At 42.4% G+C, this 21504-nt stretch overlaps 2 protein-coding genes across 4 annotated transcripts; one reads left to right on the top strand and one right to left on the bottom strand.

Moving 5' to 3' along the window:
* The first annotated feature begins 891 nt into the window (after positions 1 to 891).
* tob2 (transducer of ERBB2, 2) lies at positions 892 to 8768 on the top strand. The gene is made up of 3 exons (XM_027285383.1): positions 892 to 1151; positions 3587 to 3676; positions 3770 to 8768. Exon 3 carries the CDS (start codon positions 3819 to 3821, stop codon positions 5028 to 5030), a length of 1212 nt encoding a protein of 403 aa, XP_027141184.1. The 5' UTR covers positions 892 to 1151; positions 3587 to 3676; positions 3770 to 3818; the 3' UTR covers positions 5031 to 8768.
* A 1198-nt stretch (positions 8769 to 9966) lies between these two features.
* Positions 9967 to 20987, bottom strand: tefb (TEF transcription factor, PAR bZIP family member b). Of its 3 annotated transcripts, none has more exons than XM_019266945.2 (4): positions 20765 to 20987; positions 14981 to 15580; positions 14508 to 14725; positions 9967 to 13639 (listed from the first exon to the last, which is right to left on the bottom strand). In XM_019266945.2, exons 1-4 carry the CDS (start codon positions 20853 to 20855, stop codon positions 13424 to 13426), a joined length of 1125 nt encoding a protein of 374 aa, XP_019122490.1. In that variant the 5' UTR covers positions 20856 to 20987; the 3' UTR covers positions 9967 to 13423. The 3 variants fall into 3 exon arrangements, with proteins under 3 accessions (XP_019122490.1, XP_019122489.1, XP_010745504.2); XM_019266944.2 differs by lacking the exon at positions 20765 to 20987 and adding an exon at positions 16269 to 17159 and having other exon boundaries at positions 14508 to 14680; XM_010747202.3 differs by lacking the exon at positions 20765 to 20987 and adding an exon at positions 16269 to 17151.
* Positions 20988 to 21504: the final 517 nt, after the last annotated feature.

Genomic DNA, 21504 nt, shown 5'->3' with positions numbered 1-21504 from the left:
TATTTCTTTGACGTATCATTTCAACCGTTCTTGAAAATATTCAGTATATCTGAAGTACAACACGTACTTAAAATTACACTGTGTAAAAAATGATGATGATGACTAACCACCGACAATGGCATATTTTGTTGTGCAAAATACGGCAACCCAATTTGTTTGTGTACACTTAAAATTTATGCATGTGTGCATTTTCATTTTTATCATTTCAAACGATTAATTTTGTCCATAATGTCCAGTCCAGATCATAAGATACTATAGATGCCTACAAAAAGAAAACCGTGTAGCCTAAATAAATAAATCAGTCAACAAAAACATGAAGCACGTCTATCATTATTATTATTATTCAATACTGTGGTTAGAGAAGAACATCATTTCCCACAAGCCCCAGGTATAAGTCAGGTTGCTTTAGCTGCTGAACGGACGATGCAGCCCAATAATCGGTGGGTCCTCCCCCATCTCAGCCAATAGAGACTCTGTTGCTATCACCACTTATATTTTTAGCAAATTGTTCAGCAGTGTAGGGAACTACAAATATCCCTCCGCAAATTAAACTAGAGCCCGCAAGGTAAACTTGGATTTTGTATAAGGAAAAAAAACGTTTGAACTTTGTGTATTTTTGACCTCGCTGCTTTTCAATAAAGAAAAATAATCGATATCTTGTGTAAAGAGCGATTAGGGGCATGTTTATTTTTCTTTTATTGTTTTTTAATCGGTATGTGGGTTAATATTGCAATGTGAATCGGAAACGGAGATGGAAATGAATTATTTTCAACAACAAAACAGGTGCATAAAAAAAAAGAAAAAAACCCATCATAATAAAGCAGCAGCTACTATAATATGAAAAAAAGTAGTCCCTGTCGTCACGGGCGTGTGGGCGAGTCATACTGTATAAATACGCCGGGTTGTCAAACAGTAAAGTTTCTCTGGACCCTGCGTGCAAAGTGTCAGCTGAAGACAAACTGGGAAAAGCCTTTGACCATCTGAAAATTGGGGCAGCAGTTAAAAACAAATCAATCAACAACACTAAGGTGGAAAACTGGTCTGCATCTGCGCCGAGGACTCGACAGAACCGCCTGGAAATCCGAGATAACACAAGGGAATAAAACAGAAACGCAGGAGTACAAGGCAAGCTCGGGCATCAGTAACAATAGGTGAGTGATGTCATTAGATTAAATACACGAAATCAATTCAGATATCATTCTAGGCGTGTTCGTTGTCCAACAGCATGTTGCTGTGTGTGTTTGTCTTTCCAGAAGCTTTGTCTCTCCATCAGAATGCGCTGACTCTAATGAATGACTGGAATGGTTCAGCCATTTAATAATAAACTCAGCTTTTTGTTTTTGTCTTTTTTATATGTTACATATTTGCCCAAGTGACCTTCTTCAAGTCTGCTCAGCTGTCACGTTTATTTGGGTTTTTATTTGCTCTTTGAATGGGGGGTTGTTTATGCTGAGGAGGGACTCTCTGCGCGCACACACACACACACACACACACACACTCGGTCGATAGTCTGTTCACCACTTAATTAGCTTTATAATTTAATTTACAGTGACAATTTGGCATGGAGGGATTCTTCACTTGCATGTCAGCTAAACCACTGTCCTTTCTGCTCCACTGCCTTTTGACTGACATATGGCAGTAATCCCCAGGTTAGACCCCCTTGCTCCCCCTTTTTTTTATTATTATCAAACCTGGATGATATTCCTCCAATCTCACCCTCTTCTTGCACATTTACCTCCGATATTTGGCATCTTTTTAAAGTCCAACAGGGGGAGGGAGAGTGAAATCCCGATAATATTAGTCCCCTTTTTGTATTGAGGTTTTATGTTTCTGTTCAGACAGGCCTCTCTATAAGTTAACCCTTGATTATATTGTTCATGAAGGGGCTTTTGCCTTCATATATCTAATGTAGTGTAGTGTGTAAGATCACTGTAGATCTGCTGCTAGATCAAGCCTGACATGTAGTGGATGCTTTGCAGCACACTCTGCCACACATTTGCAGCTCTGATAATGAGTCCATGTAAACAAAAATAGCCCTATAGATCCTGCTGTTGCTCTGACCTGCAACAACAGGCCTGTAAAAAAAAAAATGAATCCTTTAAGATCTGTAACAAATCTGCAGGTGAATAACACACATAAGAACATGGTGAGGGCATTTATGCACATTAAAGGTTTTTATTAGAGCATTTATTCTCTCCTGAAGCAGAAAACCTGCACATATTACCCGAGCTAGCCCTCTAATGTCATTGGATGACATTGGATCTTGTATATCTTACTGTTTTTTTTTATTTGAGGTACGAAATGAAGTAGATGCTGTGAGTAGCTTAGCTGTGTGTGTGCACTCTGGGTTTTCAGAAATGATGGCTGTTGCAGGTGATGGACTGGTGGCTTCTCCTGTGCCTTTCTACAGCCACTGCTTTTTAACTCAGGTGGTGGAGAAGAATTTGCACCACAGATGATGCAAAATGGGGCCCTATTTATTTATAGCCCTTTCTAACCAACCCCCCCATCTTATCCTTCAATGTCACCTTTTTCACACGATAGGGGGAAATGTAAATCTCGTCTTGAACTGTCACTCCGGCAGCCCTTCATCCAGCCTGCGCAGCTTTATCTGTAATAACATTAGAATTGTCTTTAATCGGAGGCGTCTTTCTAATCTTAGCTGCCGAATCCCCATCTGGCAGGGAAGTGAATGTGAGTGAATTGTTTGTGTGTGTGTGTGTGCGTATTGGGGGAGGGGAGGGGGGTGATAGCACGCACTGCATGGTGGGAAATGGTGTTCTGTGAAGTCAACTAACTGTCCTGCCATTTTACACTTCTTTCTTTGTGAGTCTTGTGGTGTTTTTTTTTTGTGTGTGTTTTTATTTTTTTCCTTGTTGCATGTAATCTTTCATTCAGTCTGGCTCTGCATGCTGATGAATTGACTCTGTGACTGTGTTAAAGCATTAAGCAGGAGCCTCTCCGCGGGATCGGATTCAGATTATAAAGGATTTATGCAGCCCACAACACAGCATCTGCCACATCCATCAGTACATCCTGCAGCTGATAAAAGGAAAATATAAAACGCGTATAATTGCTGTCTGTTTCTAAATAAGAATAGTGGATTTGAGATGAGTTTGTTCACATCTTAGCAAACAATATACAGTATGTACATTCAGTGAAAACGTGATAATCCCTCCTAAATATTCACACATTTAATAAATGTAATGAATCTTTTGCTATATTTTGTAATAGAAATATATAATTTGATTCCTAAAGGCTTCTCACACTGTTTCCCCAAGCTCGTTGGATCTATTTTTAATGGCTCACAACAAATTAGAGAGGTGTCATGTTTTTTTATTTGAATTACTGTTTGCCCTCACAGGTCAGTAAAGAAATGTCTCAATTCATATCGTATTAAGCACCGACACTTCTACTGGTCTCAAGCCTGCCAATGTGTATGTTTCTTTCTTTCATTAGAGCCGTGACCTGCTGTATACAGAGGCCAGAGTGTGCCACCACACATAATTATATAAAGCAGTTAGGCGTTCACTTAATGTTTACTAAACCGTAAAATGACAGCTTTCTTCTGTTTTCTTCTTCACAGTTGGGACCTGAACCTGGACCTGGGACCATTGTTGAATATTGGCGACGACAAAAGAAACCAAGCCTGCAACCTGCTGCCCTCGCCTTCAAGGTGCCTTTACCATGGTGACACTAAAAGAATCATACACTTTACAATAAGCCAGAGGGAAAACTCCTTGTTACAGTTGCATTGCCTCATTTTCAGCATCATCTTGATCACTTTGCCCCCACGACGGCGCTAACCCGGTGCAGCCATGCATCTAGAAGTTAAGGTCGCCCTCAACTTCATTGTGTCCTACCTGTACAACAAGCTGCCTCGGCGTCGAGCCGACCTGTTCGGCGAGGAGCTGGAGAGGATACTGGTCTCTCGTTTTGAGGGTCACTGGTACCCTGAAGCCCCTCTCAGGGGTTCTGCTTTCCGCTGCATTCACCTGGGAGCGCCGAGGGACCCTGTGGTGGAGTTGGCCGCCAAGAGAAGCGGACTGGACACGGAGGAAGTGCGTGCAAATGTTCCTGCAGAGCTCAGTGTGTGGATTGACCCTTACGAGGTTTCCTACCAGATTGGAGAGAAGGGGGCAGTGAAGGTTCTCTACCTGGAGGACCCTCCAGGCCTCGGTTGTGACAGCGAGAGGGCTGAGGGGGTGATCAGAGAGGGTAAAGGAGATCCCGAGGCGGAGGAAGCCAAGAGTCTGGGCTTCAATCCTGATGCTCAGGTGTTTGTACCAATTGGAAGCCAGGCATCTCCTGCCCTCATGCCGTCGCTCTCTAGCTCCCCCACACCTCTGTCTGCCCAGTCCTGCTCCGGGCTCTTCAGCTACCCCAGCTCCAGCACACCCACCGACCCTGCTGCCCACTCCTCCAACACCTCTACCCCTTCTCCTCCCAGCGGCGGGTTGCCCTACCTCTCCACTCAGCAGCCACCCTCTGCTCTTCCCACCGCCCGTCCTCAGCCCATCACCTTCACCACAGCCAGCTTTGCCGCCACCAAATTCGGCTCGACCAAGATGAAGAAGTGCAGCGGTGCTGGGTCGGCAGCTAGCACCGCAGTCGTCATCCCACCTGCCCAGAGGATGCTCTCCCGCTCTCCTACCACCATCTCTGCACCAGAGCTGCTCAAGCACAAGCCCCTGTCCCTCTCCTTGCACTCCCTCGGGGGTCCCATCGCCAGCCAGCTCTCTCCCAACGCCAAAGAGTTTGTCTATCCAGGATCCCCAGGCCCCCTTTACTTCGACGCCGACACCCAGCCCATGCAGCCTCACGCCAGCCCATTCCAACCCCCGCATGCTGTTAACACCCACCCTTCCTTTGACCCCTTCTCCAGCCCTCCTCCTGCCCAGAACGTGGGCATCATTGGCAGCAACGGAGGAATCCCCTACATGGAGAAGCCACCGTTTGTCGAGGGTTTGGGAAGCTACAACCTGCAATATCCTAGCCAGTCCTTCCAGCCTGTTGTGCTGGCCAACTAAGCCTTCATTTGTAATGATAAGATTTGTTGGAGAAGATGGGTGCAGGACAATTATACTCCAGATATTTTCAGTTTTTCTAACAAATTGTTCTAATACTAATACAAGTTAAGAATTAGTTTTACTACAAAGATTTAAAATTCCACATCCACTGAACAGTTCATGTGATTTGTTTTGTTCCTCCACGACCTCCAACTCCACCCTGCCCGTTTGTCCGTTGCTGTTACTCATGTTCTGCGTTTTGGCTTTGATGGCAGGAGTTTATGGCGGGGAGGGGGAGTTCCTTTCTACCTTGAGTCATTGCCAATCTCTTTATGTTTCTGATTTTGCATTGAATGTTAATGTGAGGGACTTTATTATGTTTTTTTTGTTGTTGTTGTTGTTGACTTGTAGTTTAATGGACCCGGCTCTAGTATAGCTCCATTTTGCACTGCACTGTCATGCTGTGAAAAAGGACCTAGCCAAGTCCTGCAGGGAACGACGGCTGTGGAAAGCTCAGCACTTTGCTCTGCAATCTGCTCTGCCCTACTTGCCACAAATACAGAGAGGGGGGCTCTGCTGTCTCCGTGTGCGTGTAGTCCTGTTCTGTTTTGTTGTGGCTCAGCATGATCGAGAGACTCATTGTTTGTACGGTGGGCCCCCGTTACCCTTGAAATGCGCTCGTGCACAGGCACAATTTGACTCTGTTGTTGTCACCGGGTGTATATTGGAAGCAGTTTATCGTGAGCTGGAATGTGTACATGACATGGGTTTAAATGAAACGAGAGCAGCGGAGGGAGCAGGAAGGGGAGCATGGGGGTGTTGAGGGAGCGATGTAGTAGAATGTATTGTACCTGTCAGGGGAAAACTGCAGCCGGGAAGGTCGGGGAAACCTTGGTGAACGAGAGAAGCAAATCAATCTTTGCATTCGAACACGATAACCCCATGTGCTGATCCCTCAATTATACACATGGGTGATGCAAGTTATGCTTTCATACGTTAGATGATGCACAATTCCAGTCAGCAGAGTGTGTGTGTGAAGGTGAACAGGCAGAGAAGGAGGTGAGGGGGAGGGGATGCAGCAGTTAAGCAGTAAGGATTGTGATAAATGGCTTAGCATGACTTTGACTATGAAGGAGAGGTTTTCCTCTGCATGGAGAGGAGAGCAGAGCAGGCGATGGTAGAGGAGGGAATACTGAAGGGAGGGAGAGAAGCAGCCAGAGGGTTCTGTTGCCTCGGTGGCGTCCAGGCTGTATTGGCTTAGAGAGCGACACTTTAAAACCCAGAGCACGTTTCTGGTGAGCTTAAATGGTATTGAAACGCTCACACTATTCTCTGCCTCCTCTTGAAATTCTTCAGTGATCTCTGGCTGTTGACAAAGAAAAAAGCAGAATATACATAGTGTGCAGTTCAGACTGTCTTGTTTTCCCAGTTGCAGTGGCATGGTCAAAGATGAATGTTCTTTACTGGTGTGTGGCTTGTGTCGTTTTATTTGATGGCTTGTCAGATCTCTGGAAGTCCGCCGTTTCTAACTATGGTTTGTTTATCAGCCGGGTCCATGTGATTGTTGGTTAGTCACTACAGGGAAGGGTAACCCCCAGATGTCCATTTGAGCTGTCCAGCACTTTATTACTGGGCTCCTGATGCTGTGTGTCGCCCACAGACATGAGCGCTAAACCATTCCTTTGCCCTCTGTTTGGTAATATGGCACATTTTATTCAGCTGTTCGTGAAATGCTTTAGAGATTCAAACGGGAGCTTAATTTGTATTCTGATGCATCGCGCTGGTGAGGAGATGCTGTCCGTCTTGTCCATTTTTATTTGAATGTTTTCTAGACTTGTACCCATAAGTGTTTTTGTATGAGATGAAACAAGGACCCTTGACTTGTGCTCACGCTGGTTTTGCAATGTGACAGCTTGTCATACGCATGCAAGTTTATTTCTTTTTTTTGTTTGTTTCCTTTTTCAAGGGAAGGGGTGGGGAGGTACACATCTCTGTAAATGTTACGATTGTGAAGGGAAAGATGCATTTATAATTTTTGTTTTGTAATTTATTTCCAATATTTCTATATTTTTGTTTTTGCAAATGATCACTTACATTTGTATGAGTAAGACATGACAAGTCCAGGAATATGTATATATAAAAAGTTCTTATGTTCAGATTCTTTGTTTAGTTTCTTACATGCTGAGGTTATTTTTTCAGAAAATAACATGAATATATGCAAACTGAGTCAAAAATAAAGATGTACAGAATAAAGTATTGAATGTGTATTGTACCTTGTACAGCATTTGTCTAATAAGACGGGTAAATGTATTCATTCTTCAAGTTGGATTTGGAGTTAAAGATGTGAATGTTTACAGTGGGTTTGTGTAGGAAAAGATGGCTGATCACTTTCTCTGTGCTCCCAGGGCAGTCTGACAACACTACTCCCATAGGCAGTACATTTAAAACCAAAAATCTCCACTTTTCAGATTCATTTGAGTGCAATCTTCCCTTTTTTATGTGACCTTCACTTCATATTGTGGCTACCAAGCTTCTTATTTTCCTGAAAAATGATCCGTCACTGATTTTTCTTTTCTAAACAAACTACTACAGTACCCTAAACCCAGATATATTCAGATTTATATAAACAAAATATCTTTTAACCTTTCTCATTATATTTCCCATCAAATTTAACCTTTTCTAATCTGGGTTATCTTCTCCCGCATCAGCCTTTGGTCCTGATACTATAGCCATATCCCTGACTGTCTTTGCTTACACAGATGCTCACCCGTCTCCAGTGCAATTTAATGCCATAATTAAAAAAAATTACCCTGAAGGATTCAAGGGGTTACTACCTCTCTGCACCCTGGAAAAAACAAATCCAATATATCTCCTCAAAAGGAAGACAGTGTTAACGGCAGGTTTGGAAGGATGAAGGAAATGAATGTGCTGTGAATGTGATTCTGATCTGTTGTTGGTCAACCCTGTTTGAGAAGGCCTGCAGAGAATAAATAGAGGGGGGGTGGACTGCTCGTTTTACTTTGTGTTTAAAAAGTCTGAGATTTATTTATTTTTTTTAGTCACATGCATGTTCAAAATGTCCATGAGACTCCTTTTTTTCCCCCCCACAATTGTCAGATTATTCAGCGCAAACGAGGTGTTTTTAAGATTTCCTCTGCATTCAAATCAGGCTCTTGAAGTGAGAGATCTGAGGAATGATGATCGTAAAAGCCGCCCCCCCCTTCCCTCCCTCACCACCCTTGCATTTTTAAGAATGAACGCCGGTTTTGTGTTTCACATTTAAAGAACAGATTAGTGTTTCAAATGCACCACAAATCAACTCTTACGCAGGCTATTCTACAATCAGGGTTGAACATTAATGAAGAGGAAAAACAAGAATTTTGTATTCTGATGTCCTTTTGCTTATATCAATGTGTGCGTTTTATTTTGCACTTTGGGATATTTCATTGTCATAAAAGAAGTTTATTTTCTATGTAAAATTTAACATTTAAGAGTAAAAATAGATATAATTAAAAGTTCAGATGATGTATAAATATAGTGCTTTCTTTCCTGCCTGTATTTTATTATTTTTCCTATTTTGTATCTGATCTGTACACCCTGTAGATGTGTAATGAATCTTTCACTACTGAAATGCAATGACCTGTTTTCTGTGCTGCCCCTCGGGAATGGGGAGTTACTACTGCAGTTTCTTATTGTATCAGATTCTTTTTTAAGTTTGTAATAAAAAAACAGATTGGCAAAAATAAGCATGGAAAATAAGCTAATTGTGTCGTCCTCATTGTTTCATGCAGAGCTATGAAACATTAAGTGACGGATGATGAAGCAGAGACGTAGATAAATCCAGCTCCCTCTCACCTCTTAGTGTCTATGTATGTCATACGCAGTTAGTGTTGTTGCAGATCAAAGATTATGAAAAGTAGATCCCTGTGAAAAGCCTCAGATTGAAATGCCGGAGTAATTTGTCCCCTTATTGCAGTAAACAAACTCAAGTGATGTTTGATCAATAATTCAAAGCAAAGATGAAAATTCTCAAACCGTGAAGAGCCAGATTGTTCACCACCCACCTCAGCTGGACCCATCCCAGCAGATATTACTTTATATTTCATCATCCAGGGCTCTGTCTGTCTGTCTGTCCTGTGCTAATGTCTCTCAGCCAGCTGTAGGGTTGACTCACTCGTGAACATGCTGGGCTGTGATTTCTATAGTAACATGTAGTGGTGTGACATTAACATGCATGGCTGGGCTCCTCCTTGGCTCTCCTCTACATCTTCCATCGCCCACTCACTGCATCCCATCTTCCTCCCTCCCTCCCTCGGCTCACGTTTTCAACTGCATCCCCGTTCTCCATCTTTCTCCGTCCATCCCCATGCCATCTTGTTTGGCCCATCTCCTCCCCCACTCCCCTCTTCTCTCATTCTCCTCCACCCCCCCTGCTTTTCCCTCCCTCTCCTCTCCTCTCCTCTCCTCTCTCCCTTGCATCCTTCCACCTGATCCTTTCCTCTACTTTCCTTGCCCAACCCCCCTCCCCATCCCGATTCCCAGAGCCCCTCCCTTGCTTCCTCACTTTCCTTTCTCCATCATCCACACACACACACACCCATCCCGCTGGTCTTTGAGACTGGTGCTGCTGTTACGCAACGCTGCTCCCCAGCATGTCGATGTGATCATTACGCAACATCTCCTACTCCTCTGGAATACTGATGAGCAGCAGGATGGAGGCAATGAAGGGACAGTGAAAAACAACAAGCCGCCTGAAAGATAACAGAATCACGTGTATTCAGGGTGATTGTGCATGTGTGCATCAAAGATGAAGCTTAAGAATGAGGAGGACGTCTCCATTTGTCCACCAAACTATGCTCCTTTTGTTATCTATTGTTTCTTTGTGTCTCTTTGTACCTCCCATTAGAGCTGCTGCAGCTGGTCGATGACTCAGGCAAGGTCAAACCACGAGCCCACGTGTCATTAAATCCCAATTTATTTCATATGCATAATACAAGATACAGTTAGGACATGGTACTGCAGTTGCATGTATCTTATACATGGTTAGGACAATACAAAAAACACTCAACATAATATTTTTTATATAAAAAGAGGAAATGAAGCAAAACACCACAAAACAAACAAAACTTTAAAAATGTTTTCAATAGAGACTTCAATATTTTTCCACGAGTATTGTAGCTACCTTAAATAGTAAACAAGGAGTGTCACTGATGCAAAGCACCCAAAGTCAGTTGAAAACAGGAATTTCAGCTGTAGGTGTCAATTTGCACCATCTACAGGTAAAGAAAACAATAGCACTTTTACACGTGTGCCACCTGCAGGCAGAGTGTTACAACTGCAATTTTTTAAAATACATTTTGTGTGTGACATTTAATATTTAATATTTTAAACTTTCATCATATCAACACTTTTGTTGTTTCTTGGTAAATTGTTTCATTCTTGACAGGTCAATAAACACTTTCATGCTCAAGTTTCTGTCGATCAAGTGTTTGACAAAGCTTCATTTTAAAAATCATACATGGAGGTTACTATTACTGTGAAAAAAAATCATGTTTATATTTATATTTTTAGCTAACAGGTGAAGTAAGGGTCAAAATAAAATGAAAACTTCAGACACAAAAAAACATGCAGTTGCACATTTATTGCCTGTAGGTGGCGACAGATCTACATCTGCATATCTAAACTGCTGTTAATGTTATTGTCCTTTCCTGGAGAATTTGCAGCCTGCTTAACATCAATGAGCAGGTTGCGCTATGCATCACAAAAAAGAGAGAAAAAATTGCTACATACTGTATGCAACACTATATATTATCTTGATTTGTTGTCTTCCAAAAATCTCTCTTGGTCAGTACCTTTAGTCAGCCTTATGCAGAACATTTTTAATTTAGTTAAAAAAATAACCAGAAGTTTGCATTCATCAACTGCATTGATGTATAAACAGCACAAATGCAGTCAATGTCAAGTTTGAATGTCAATGCAAAATAAAACACATTGCTAAGAAATGTGTGTTATACCATCAGGAAACTTAAACACAGAATCTATCAAGAAAACACAAAATCACCAACGGATCCAGTGTATCTAGATATAGATCAATCTTTAGTAAATAGAAAACAATCCACACAGTGATCAAAAGATGCTGTTTTCAGCTGATGTTCGCCCCAAGGTCAAGCACTGGCTGCACAAGGATGGGTGGCTCTATTATGCATGTTTTAAACACAGGACATCGTCGTAAAGATGTTCTGCTTTTTCTTTTGACAGAACTGTACAACAGACCATCAGCCTACCCATCCAAATATCTACTTTTCAGTGATGGTTTACAGACATAAGTACACTTGGTGTAAAATATGCAAGAAAAAGAAAAAGACAAGTTTACTGGGTTTCATGCATTAGGATCCTAGACTACAGAGGATCTAAACTGGAAGCACAAATGACTTTGGGGCATGTCTATTTAGTACATCATAGCAATTTTACATATAACATCATCACTGAAATAAAACGAGCATTACATAACAGAGTATTATTGCCACATTTATTTTCTTTCCAAGATAACGGCGATAATGAGCACAAGCCGACCGATCACAAAATCTGCATCAGCCAAAGACACTTGAGATATACTGTAGAGTCCCATAACAGTCTGTAATGTATTTACTAATTTAGACGCAGACTCGGCCACTTTGGCAAAAAGAACTCAATATTTCTCTTTTTTTGCCAAAATGTATCCAAGCTGCTTTTTATGTGCTCTCTGTTTCAACCAACACAACTTTGTAGCCCTACTAAACTGTTACCCATTCAAAATAGGAAGTGTTGGATGAGGTAAATAAGAGTGTGCCTTGTCCTCTGTGTGTTCACTTCAGACACATATTGTATGTATATTATAGAGAGGAAATAAAATCCCATAAAACTATATAAATCTGTTTTTAAAACAAACAGCCAAAAGCACAGTTTACCCATTGAATTCCCTGCATTGGTTTCATTAGAAGTATTGTTCCTCAAAAGGAAATAGAATTATCTGACATAATGTTGTACATCACAATCAACAGATGCATTATTACCATCAGAATAAATACAGCACTCATTGACTATTTGGCAAATATAAGGAATAATATTGGATTAATAAAGACACAGTCAGAATCCCTGTCTCGGGAAATAAAGACCATGAGACTATCGTTTATTTACAAGGTTTAGAAGCAGTCAACTTTGGGCCTGCCTAAATGTTAAAAAAACAACAACAGAAAGAATCAATCCAGCCATCACTACCCCACGATCAGTCAGGCAGTGGCTGTAGCGCCCTCTGCCTGCAGTGTGCAGTAAAATAAACATCCCTACATGTCAACATACCCCTCCACCTGTGAGGGCCCTGGAGATCGTCAGACAAAAACCTTTAACGGTAACGTACAGAAAAAGAAAAACTACAAATCTCTCTCCATTAGGGAAATCTAATCTGTCTCTGGAAGCTGATCTGAGGTTAATAGGAAAAGGAAGTAGCTTTAAACTGTAGGCCATGCATTTAGTTTTTTTTTCTCCCGCAACAAGCCACCACTGTGTCTCCCCCATTGGGTTTGTAGTAAAGGTTTTACACTCTGTGTTTTTTGAAGAAAAAAGTGCATAAATGGATTACACACTGATGCGCGCACATACCTCTGTGGTGCGGGGAGATAATTACATAAAACAAAGTTTAAACTACATTTGTGTGCGCTGAGGCGTCCATGTGGGTTACAAGAAGGAAGAACTGTGACTGAATCACACCACTATAACGGACTCCCATCCTCCCATCTCCTCTGCCGACCTGAGCTCTTTGCTTCCTCCCTTCTTCAGCCTGGAAGTACTACTCCTCTCTTACCCTGCCATGAGTTCATCAACATCCTTCGTCTGAGCCGGAGTATTTTAAAGGAAGTACAGACACAACAGACACCTAACATAAGTACAACACAAGGAAACGTGAGGGATGCCGAGTGTGCACCATTCTAAATACACAACTTCTAATGTATTCATGCTTTGGTCCACTAAGAAGAAGAAGTGCTGTGCAGTGATAAAAATTGATCTGTGTAGTATTTAAAAGCCTGTGATTCTTTTGTACCTGTCTACTCGTTTCATATTCCCTGACTTTATTTGAACCATCTTGAGACGGACCATATTTTCCATGTGTGTTTTACCATGGGAGTATCCACAATCGTCCCCTTCCTCTCTGAGTGTAGGAGCCAGGCGCTCTCCACAGGCCATCCTGTGACCACCGCTCCCATCATGCCTCACTGCCTGCCAGTGTGTATCCAAAACACTCTTGAGTTTGACACAGTGACTGGCGGTCAGCAAAGACAAAACAGTGCAAATTTAGATTCCCTTGGTGTTTGTGTCGGTGTTGAATTCTGCGGGGAAGGGAGTTCTGCTTTTTGTCTCATTGATACTTTGTGGGTTTTTTACAGTGGGCCGTACTTAGCCTCATATCGGGCCAGGACATTTTTGCAGCGGCCGCAGTCTTTACGCAGCTCAGCCACTTGTTGCCGCAGCGCCGCGTTTTCCCGCTCCAGGAAGGAGGCGCGCACTGTGATCTGGTTCTCCTTCAGCCGCCGTGCGTCACGAGAACGCTTCGCTGCCACGTTATTCTTCTTTCTCCTGGACCAGTATCGCTCATCCTGAGGAGATGAGAGTGAGAGTGAATGCAAAAAAACAGAGAGAGATGTAGAGCTGAGTATAATCACAATCTGTCTGGTATAAACATATCTCCCGCATATTTTATCTCTAATCCACAAGCAATCACTCTGTTTGCAAATGCTTTAATCTTTACCAGGACTGAACAGATCACTGAGAGGTCTTACAGTTCAACTGCAAACATTTAATCCTTTAATAGTGAATATGTAAACTTTTAAAGGTTTTTAAAGGTTTTTAAATTTTATTTTTAATGTTTAAAAAGGGAGTATGTACAGTTTAAATGTCACTATCTGATGCACTGTTTCATTTGGAGTCTCTTGGCATGTCAAAACAAAGAAACAAAAAGGAACACACACGGCACGCAATACAAAGCTACACACACACGATACAATGGTAGGGCTGAACAATTCATCAAGACATTATCACAATCACAATATGGCCGAGTGCAATACCCAAGTCACAGCTGCAGTGTTTTGATAAGTTAAAATGTGTCACAACATATCAATAAATCTGAAGCATTGTGGTGCCACTGGCCTACAAATCATATTCTCAGACGTAAGGTAGCATGCTTGTTTTGGTATATATTTGCATATTTTGCATATCATTCAGCCATAGTTAATGTTTTTTTTTTATTATTAAAAGGGTTTTGGGGGAAAAATCATAAATGGTTTGGCTATCATGTCTGATTTCTTTCTTTCTTTTAAATACAAATGTTCAGTCACTATGTCATTTACATTTCCTCATGATCAATGACCCAAACAAAAGTGAATATTAATTAATTAATATTATTAAGTATTAATTAAGTCAGCCAGTCGTCAGTTATACACTGTACTCATGAATAAATCAGCCTACCTTCTGCTCGTCGGGAACAAACACCTTCTTGGCCTTCTTGATCATAGGCTGCGGTTTCAGCTCCTCCTCAGAGAACTTGTGTTTGCGTGGGTTGAACAGCTCTCCGCCCGGCACACTGGACAGGACCAGGTCTGTGGGATCAGGCTGGAAATGAATGTCCACCTCAATGGCATCTGGGTCGATAGGGGAGGGTGTGTTACGTTCTGCAGGGTTACGTTCTGCAGCGACAGAGAGAAAAGGTAAGCTTGGATGCACACTGAATCCTCTGTTAGGATATTCAGCGTCTGTTGAGGTGGTGTTAATGTTTGAGGCTGTAGTTTTGCTGTATATTTAGTTTAGTAGTAGTTGTAGTAACTACATGAGATGCAGCTGAATCAAAGGGCATGCAGGAACTGTTTTTCTAAAACAGCAGTGCTAGATTTAAAAAGCAGGAGGATAGCAAATATCAACTCGTATAAATCTGAATTTATCACCTGTTTGATTCTCTTCCACTTCTGCTGTTGCCTCCTCGGACAAAGACTCCTCTTCCTGTCCTTCCTCTTCCTCTTCCTCCTCTTCCTCCTCTTCTTCTTCTTCCTCTAGTTTAGCTGGTTGTAACGTAGTAACAGTCACCGTCTCCTCTGGATCTGAGGTGACCACAGAGGTGGTGGCGGCGTTGGACGGGGAAGATGCTGAGGCGGAGGCAGAGTCGGAAGCTGCAGCGGCGGCGGCGGCAGCAGTAGTGGCGGGAGGAGTAGTAGTGATAGTAGTAGCTGTAGCAGTAACCTTGGGGATGAATTTGCCTTTTCCTATCACTGAGCTGAGAGTCTTCTGCAGCTCCTCCTCCTCCAGGGTCACGGGGATCCCGTTCTCCAGCAGGAACTCATCGAGGTCCATGTACTCCAAGTGGAAGGTCTCCCCATCATAGGGGATGGTTTTATCCCAAATAGCTGGGGTCAAGGAGGCTGATACCCCTCCACCACCACCACCGCCACCTCCTCCTCCTCCTCCTCTGGATCCTCCATCAGCACTGGCTGCCTCAGCCCCGCCTCCCTCCACATCCTCTGATGAGCACAGCTTCTCTTTCTCTATTTCTGCATTAAAGACAGGAGGGAGATGGAGTTTAATAAATGGCTGCATGCCGTGAGCGACATGTTTCCTTTAAAGGGGACACATGCACACACGGGAAAACCCAGGAAATAAATGGGAAGAGGCAGAATAGGAGGTTTGTGTTGATGGTGAAAAAAAATGAGTCACAACCAAAAAGGCTGAGAAGGAGTTTGGAGGTGAGAAAGTAGATGTTTTGATGAAATAAAAAAGGCTAAATGAGGCTTCAGGGGAAGAAGAGGGAGAGAAACACCTGCTTGATCGGCTTCAGGGGAAGAAGAGGGAGAGAAACACCTGCTTGATCCACTCATGCACCCCAAAACACACAAAACACCTCCACATCTTATGTTACCTTAAAAAGTGGAGACCAAATACCACCAGCCTAATGAGAAGCCATGCAGTGTCTTTGTGTGTGAGCGTGTTTGCAGTGTGTGCGCTGCTTGCAGAGCTGCAGAGAGGAGCTGGAACTTTTTGTTCTTTTTTGTTTCCTCGCAGCCTCGGATCAAACTGACCCTGTGCGACACACGGCGTGTCCGTCCTAATCTCGCCTCATTAACGCCCATTGTTTTAATTGATATATGAGGTGTTTATCCTTAAAAAAACGTCAAATTGGTCGCGAGGCAGAACCAAACTGGGCTGGACTGTTTTATTTATTTATTTATTTTTTGTTCTTACCGTCGTCGCCTTCCTCCAGGATGTTAGGAGGCGGAATGTCCATGATCTTCTTCAGGACAAAGGGGAAGGACTTCTGCGTAGCCGCCGTAACGGTGTTACCGTCGGGCTGAAGCGCCGCTGTCACCGCGGCTTTGCCAGGCATTGTTCGCTGCCAAGCTCCGAGCAACACCGGGGCGATGTTCCTGACGAGTACCGAGACCTGCCTCCTCCAATGAGTAACGACAATAAAACAAACGCGGCTCCAAGCTTGTGTCCCCGCTGCTACTATGTTTACGTCAGGCCTGTTTGTCAATATCAACGTTTGGATGCGAAAACAACACTACACAGAGCCCTTGTTCTCCTCGCCCACCGAGCGTGCTCATTGGATATTCATGAGTCGCTCGTCCCGCCTCCTCGTAGAATAGTAGCATCTGATTGGCTGTCAGTGTTGTCCAGTACACGAACGGTTCTTTCTGTCTGTGTAGTAGCAGCAGCTCTGGTAGTAGCTCATTGGCCGGAAAATGCCCATATCGGGATCAATTCTCTACATAGGAGAACGTGAACCGCGATTAGAACATACAGTCTCGTGCGGCCAGCATACGTTAAAATGGAACGTGGCAGTGCTCGCGCTTACAAGCAACACACTCTAATCATGTGCACGGGTTAAACTGTGCACGCTCACTGTCGATACACCCCCCCCCACACGAGGAAAACAATACAGCGTGCTCGAGCGCAGACTCATCCTATCCTGGACAAGAAGATACTCGTGGCCAAACACGTGCCCCCGCCCTCACCCTGCTCACGTGAAAGTACAGTCTGTCTAGGGGCGTTCAGCAGCACGTGAGGGACAAGTTGAGCGGGCACGCGCCCAACCTTAGAGAACAGCAGGCACGAGACCCAAATGTAACAGTACACGTTGTTTACCAGACAGCTGTAAATAATACTACTTAGTGTATTTATATCATTTTAAATTAATTTATTTCTACTTCCTAACAAAATTATAATGTTTCAACAACATGTTAAACAGATTTATTTAAATTAAACGCTAGATTTGTTTTGTTTTTTTGTGTTAGCTATCATTAATTTCACGTAACCATAACTTTTTAATTACATACATTTTTAATGCCGTTTAAATCTTCCATATCAAACGCTAAAAGACGATTTTCTCACGTTTCCGTGCACGCGCGCCGCTATACTGCGCGCCACGATGAGCGCGCGAGGCTGCCTCCTCGCTCGCCTTCTTCAAGCAGGACGTTTGGGTTCAGGAACACAATGTTCAAACCGCGCCTTCAACACTAATCTGTGTGTTTTTTCCCCTTACGTTCACTACAGTGACCACAGTAAACAACGTGCATTGTGTCTGCTGAGGGAAAGCCAGTGAAATCCCTGCTGCAGTAGTTTGAGTACAGAGTGGACTGAATACTCACTAACAGACTGATAGAAGCTACTGTTTACACTCTAGTCTTATCTTAATTAGTTCAGTAATAAGTCCAGTATCTTTACAGCCTTTGAGTTGCCCATTGTGATACATTGCAATCAAGTTAAACACCATGTTTCTTTAGCTATTTCACCTGGATTTTATCATTTAAATTGCAAAGAAATGGCAATATATTGAAAGCACTGCAGTGCCCCTAAGCAAGGCAGCAAATTCCATGTTGCGGCATTGCAGGAAGACTAATCTTTTTTATTATAAAGTCAATCTAAGGGCTTTGGCAAATGAAACAACACTTCTCTGTTGTGTAAAGTATATACTGTTTTAAGTTAATACTAACAGAAACGGATTCAATGCAGGTGGATGTCAGTCAAACTGTTCTGGAAAGCTGCTGCCAATTTAATTATAGAAACAGAAAGTTTTTCTTAGGATTTAATGTTTTTTTTCTCCCTTGAAGATCATCTCTGGGTGTTCTTGCCACCATCTGCACATTTTTCATATTCCCACCGTTTATTTTGTCAGTGTTCATGCATAAATAAACTCTCAACCTGTTTATAATTATTATGCAGAATAACACTGGTGCAAAGCTTGAGACTCCCTCTTTGTCTGAATGATCAATACCAAAGTGTCAAGTGGCAGTGGAACTGGAGTCAGTCTGGCTGTGTACGTGACACAATGACCACAAACCTTTTTAAGCAGTGTGTGGTGCCTCACTTGTATTTGTGCATAACAGTTGTTATTCTTTGTTACTTCCTAAATATCCTGCAGAGCATAATGGAAAAAATAATAAATTCTTGGACTCAAGTCTGCTATGCAAAGCATGCAAACATCCGTTGGCCCCGTCTTAGAAGGAACAGTTCTCACAATGGTGAAAACTGGTGTATTTACTCTCATGAAGCAGCCCAGACAGGAGGTGGCCTTGTGGTCCGACTGTTGTTTCAGGACAAATGAGAACAGGATGCATACTGCATCGAGCAGAGCGCTAGTGTTTTAACAGAAAATCCAAGCAATATTTCAGTGTCCACAGCAGGAGGGGCTTTTGCTATTTTACAATGTTCACAAAACAGCACAGTACGAGTGTGTAGCATGACAAGGCAGTGCTGTGTACTTGGAAAACACCTTGGCTGCGACACAAAATAACCCAAAGATTAATCATCTGGTGCGGTTTACAGTCCTGATCAGATCATTGATTGATTGATCTTTATACAATGAGCCGAGCAGAAGAGAGATTATTCATTCTCTGCATTAAAGAATTTGCAATAATAACGATACATAAAGACAAAGAAATACACAAGAAAGAATTATCAGGGCTATACGCAATCATTATTGACCGCAACTAAAACAAAGTGATCGATCAGTGTTACATTATTACCAGGCACATCAAAGATGTGCACAAGTGTGTGTCTAAAGTGACTAATTCAATCTAAATAAACCCATGAACCAAAAGCAAGTATGAGTTGGAAGGATGAATTTCATCACTGTGGCTGGGGGATGTAACAGCCTGCTATCAGTAAGAATAAACAAGTATCTCCCTGCTTTAGAGGGCATAAAACGCTATAACATCAAAGCTTCATATTTTCAGATTGTTTTAAAGAATGAATCATTTGTGGCACGTGTTAATACTTAATTTCTAGTCATCTTAGTATGTTATAACTTAGTGGTATTGATCAGAGGGCCAACAGCCATAAGGAAAACCTATACAATAACTGTGATGTGCATTTTGTCATGTCTGAAACATGCCTCTGAACTGAATTCAGTTCTACGTTGTAATATATTGTGGAAATTACCACAAAAACTCTGCATATCATGTGTTTGGACTATTAATTTACTGATGAACATCATCTATCAGGGGAAGGGATAAGGGACATGCCTGTGTTCTTGTGGCAGCTGAGGGCATTTGTTGCACGTCATCTCTCCTCACTCTTATGACACCTTCTCTCTCTTCATGTTTTCCCATCTGACTGTACTGTCAACCACTGAATGAAGACTAAAAAAAGTAAGCAAGAACGTATACATGAAGAACCGAGGGCACAAAGAAACTAATGATGTGATGAAACCATGAGTGAGGAATGTTTCAGCCTTGTTGCATCAGTTGCAGGCTGCTGTGTGACTGCATGGAGAGAAACTGCACAGACAGTCTGCTGACATAATGCAGATTCACCGCCTTTGATCACTTTTCAGCACATTTTAAAAAGGGATCAAAGCAGCTGGACTCATTTCTATACAGACCTGGACAACTTCAACATATGACCGTGATCACCTTTACTGCAGTAATCAATGCGACGACGAGTTTCTGCTCACAGCAGGAGTGAATGTATGTATGAAACCAGATACATTTAATGCCATGGAAATGAGGGAGGGGAGGGGAGGGGTGGGGTGGGGTAGGGGGGGTTACAATTGCTCATACACCAGGAGGGAAGTTGTCTACTAGTTCTAATAACTTTACTAACTTTTCTATAAAAATCTATACTACAATTTACCTTTTATATGCAGTGGAGTAGGCTATATGCGGCATAAAATGTATATATTATAGTATTTAAGTAGTGTATAAGGATTTTAAAATTGCTCTTATGATCGGGTTGTAAGGGTTGCAGTTGCTCATACACTTTACACCAGTGGTAGAAGTAGTACTGGCAACCTTTACTTGAACTAGTGGCAACACCTTGATGTAAAAATACTAGTCTTGCTTAAGTTTACTTGTTTTAAGCCATGATTAGAGGACTATATTATATGATTGGTTATTTTATGTATATATTATTACTGGGAATCTTGTAAATGGTCGAGTTGAAGGCTACTTTACATACTGTTGCGTAGTTTATTTACAAAAATGCATGGTACATCTTCCATCTTCAGTGTATTTAAGTAGGCTATAAGATGCATTAAACGTATATAACATTAAAGTAGAGTATAAACACCTTAAAATTGCTCTCACATTAGGATTGTAAGGGTTGCAGTTGCTCATACACTAGTTCTAATAACTTGAGGAGGATAACACCTTCACTTTGTTATTACAATACTTCCAACACTGCTTGACACAAGTTTCAGGACAGTTGTCCTACTTTAAAAGAAAAATAAATATTCTTACCGGTGTCATCAAAGCCAGGGAAGGAGAAAGGGTAGTCTGCCAGGGATTTGAGGAGACCAGGTGCATCACTCCTTTGGTTAGCTGTTGACATGATGCACGAGCTGTAAGAGCGAGCAGCTGATGTCTGAGAGTCTAAGTGAAAGATGCGCGCTCAACTCCTGACTTCACTTTTTAAAGCAACTTTGCAGCAGCAGGTCACATCGCGGGTACCGCCTGTGCATGTGTCCAAACTGTTTGTGAGCACATAAAGCCACGCCCCCTTTAGAGCCTAGAGCGAATGACAGTGGAGGACGCGCCTGTCAGTCATACCGCAGAGCCAATGAGATAGCAAGAGAGGGCGGGCTGTGACCAATGATACCCGCAACAACAACAACCCTGTCCTGTCCTGCACATTTCACTCCACGCACGGCTTCACGTGCAAGAACAGATACCCACAGGCGACACGCGCCATCTAGTGACGCATGTGAGTAATGCGTTAGTGGGGGAAGTATTAGTACTAATAGCACACTGTAAAAAAAAAAGTGCAAGTAAAGGTTAGATTATTAACGTTTTATTTGTAATTTGTTGAACAGGTAAGAGCTGTAGTGTAGTGGAGTAAACAGTACACCATTCCACCCTGAATTGTAAAAGTATAAACTACCTCTGAATGGAAATACTCTTTTTTAAAACTTTTTTTATAGATCACAGGTGTCACTGGGGAAGCATTGCTTCACTTGGTTTGCTTCTCTTTTAGTTTAAAC

The sequence above is a fragment of the Larimichthys crocea genome, chromosome XII, assembly GCF_000972845.2.
Source record: "Larimichthys crocea isolate SSNF chromosome XII, L_crocea_2.0, whole genome shotgun sequence".
In the NCBI taxonomy this organism is placed as follows: Eukaryota; Metazoa; Chordata; class Actinopteri; family Sciaenidae; genus Larimichthys; species Larimichthys crocea.
Note: the sequence above shows the minus strand (reverse complement) of the source record. Positions and strands in the feature narration are given on the sequence as shown.

Bases quoted from the DNA above. Each gene is read 5' to 3' on its own strand.
- tob2 (XM_027285383.1), top strand. From the start codon at position 3,819: ATGCATCTAGAAGTTAAGGTCGCCCTCAACTTCATTGTGTCCTACCTG.
- tefb (XM_010747202.3), bottom strand. From the start codon at position 16,410: ATGCCTGGCAAAGCCGCGGTGACAGCGGCGCTTCAGCCCGACGGTAAC. The intron at 15,581-16,268 runs GTAAGAACAAAA...TCTTTAATGCAG, and splicing joins CCTGGAGGAAGGCGACGACG to AAATAGAGAAAGAGAAGCTG. The intron at 14,726-14,980 runs GTGATAAATTCA...CTGTCGCTGCAG, and splicing joins AGTGGAAGAGAATCAAACAG to AACGTAACCCTGCAGAACGT.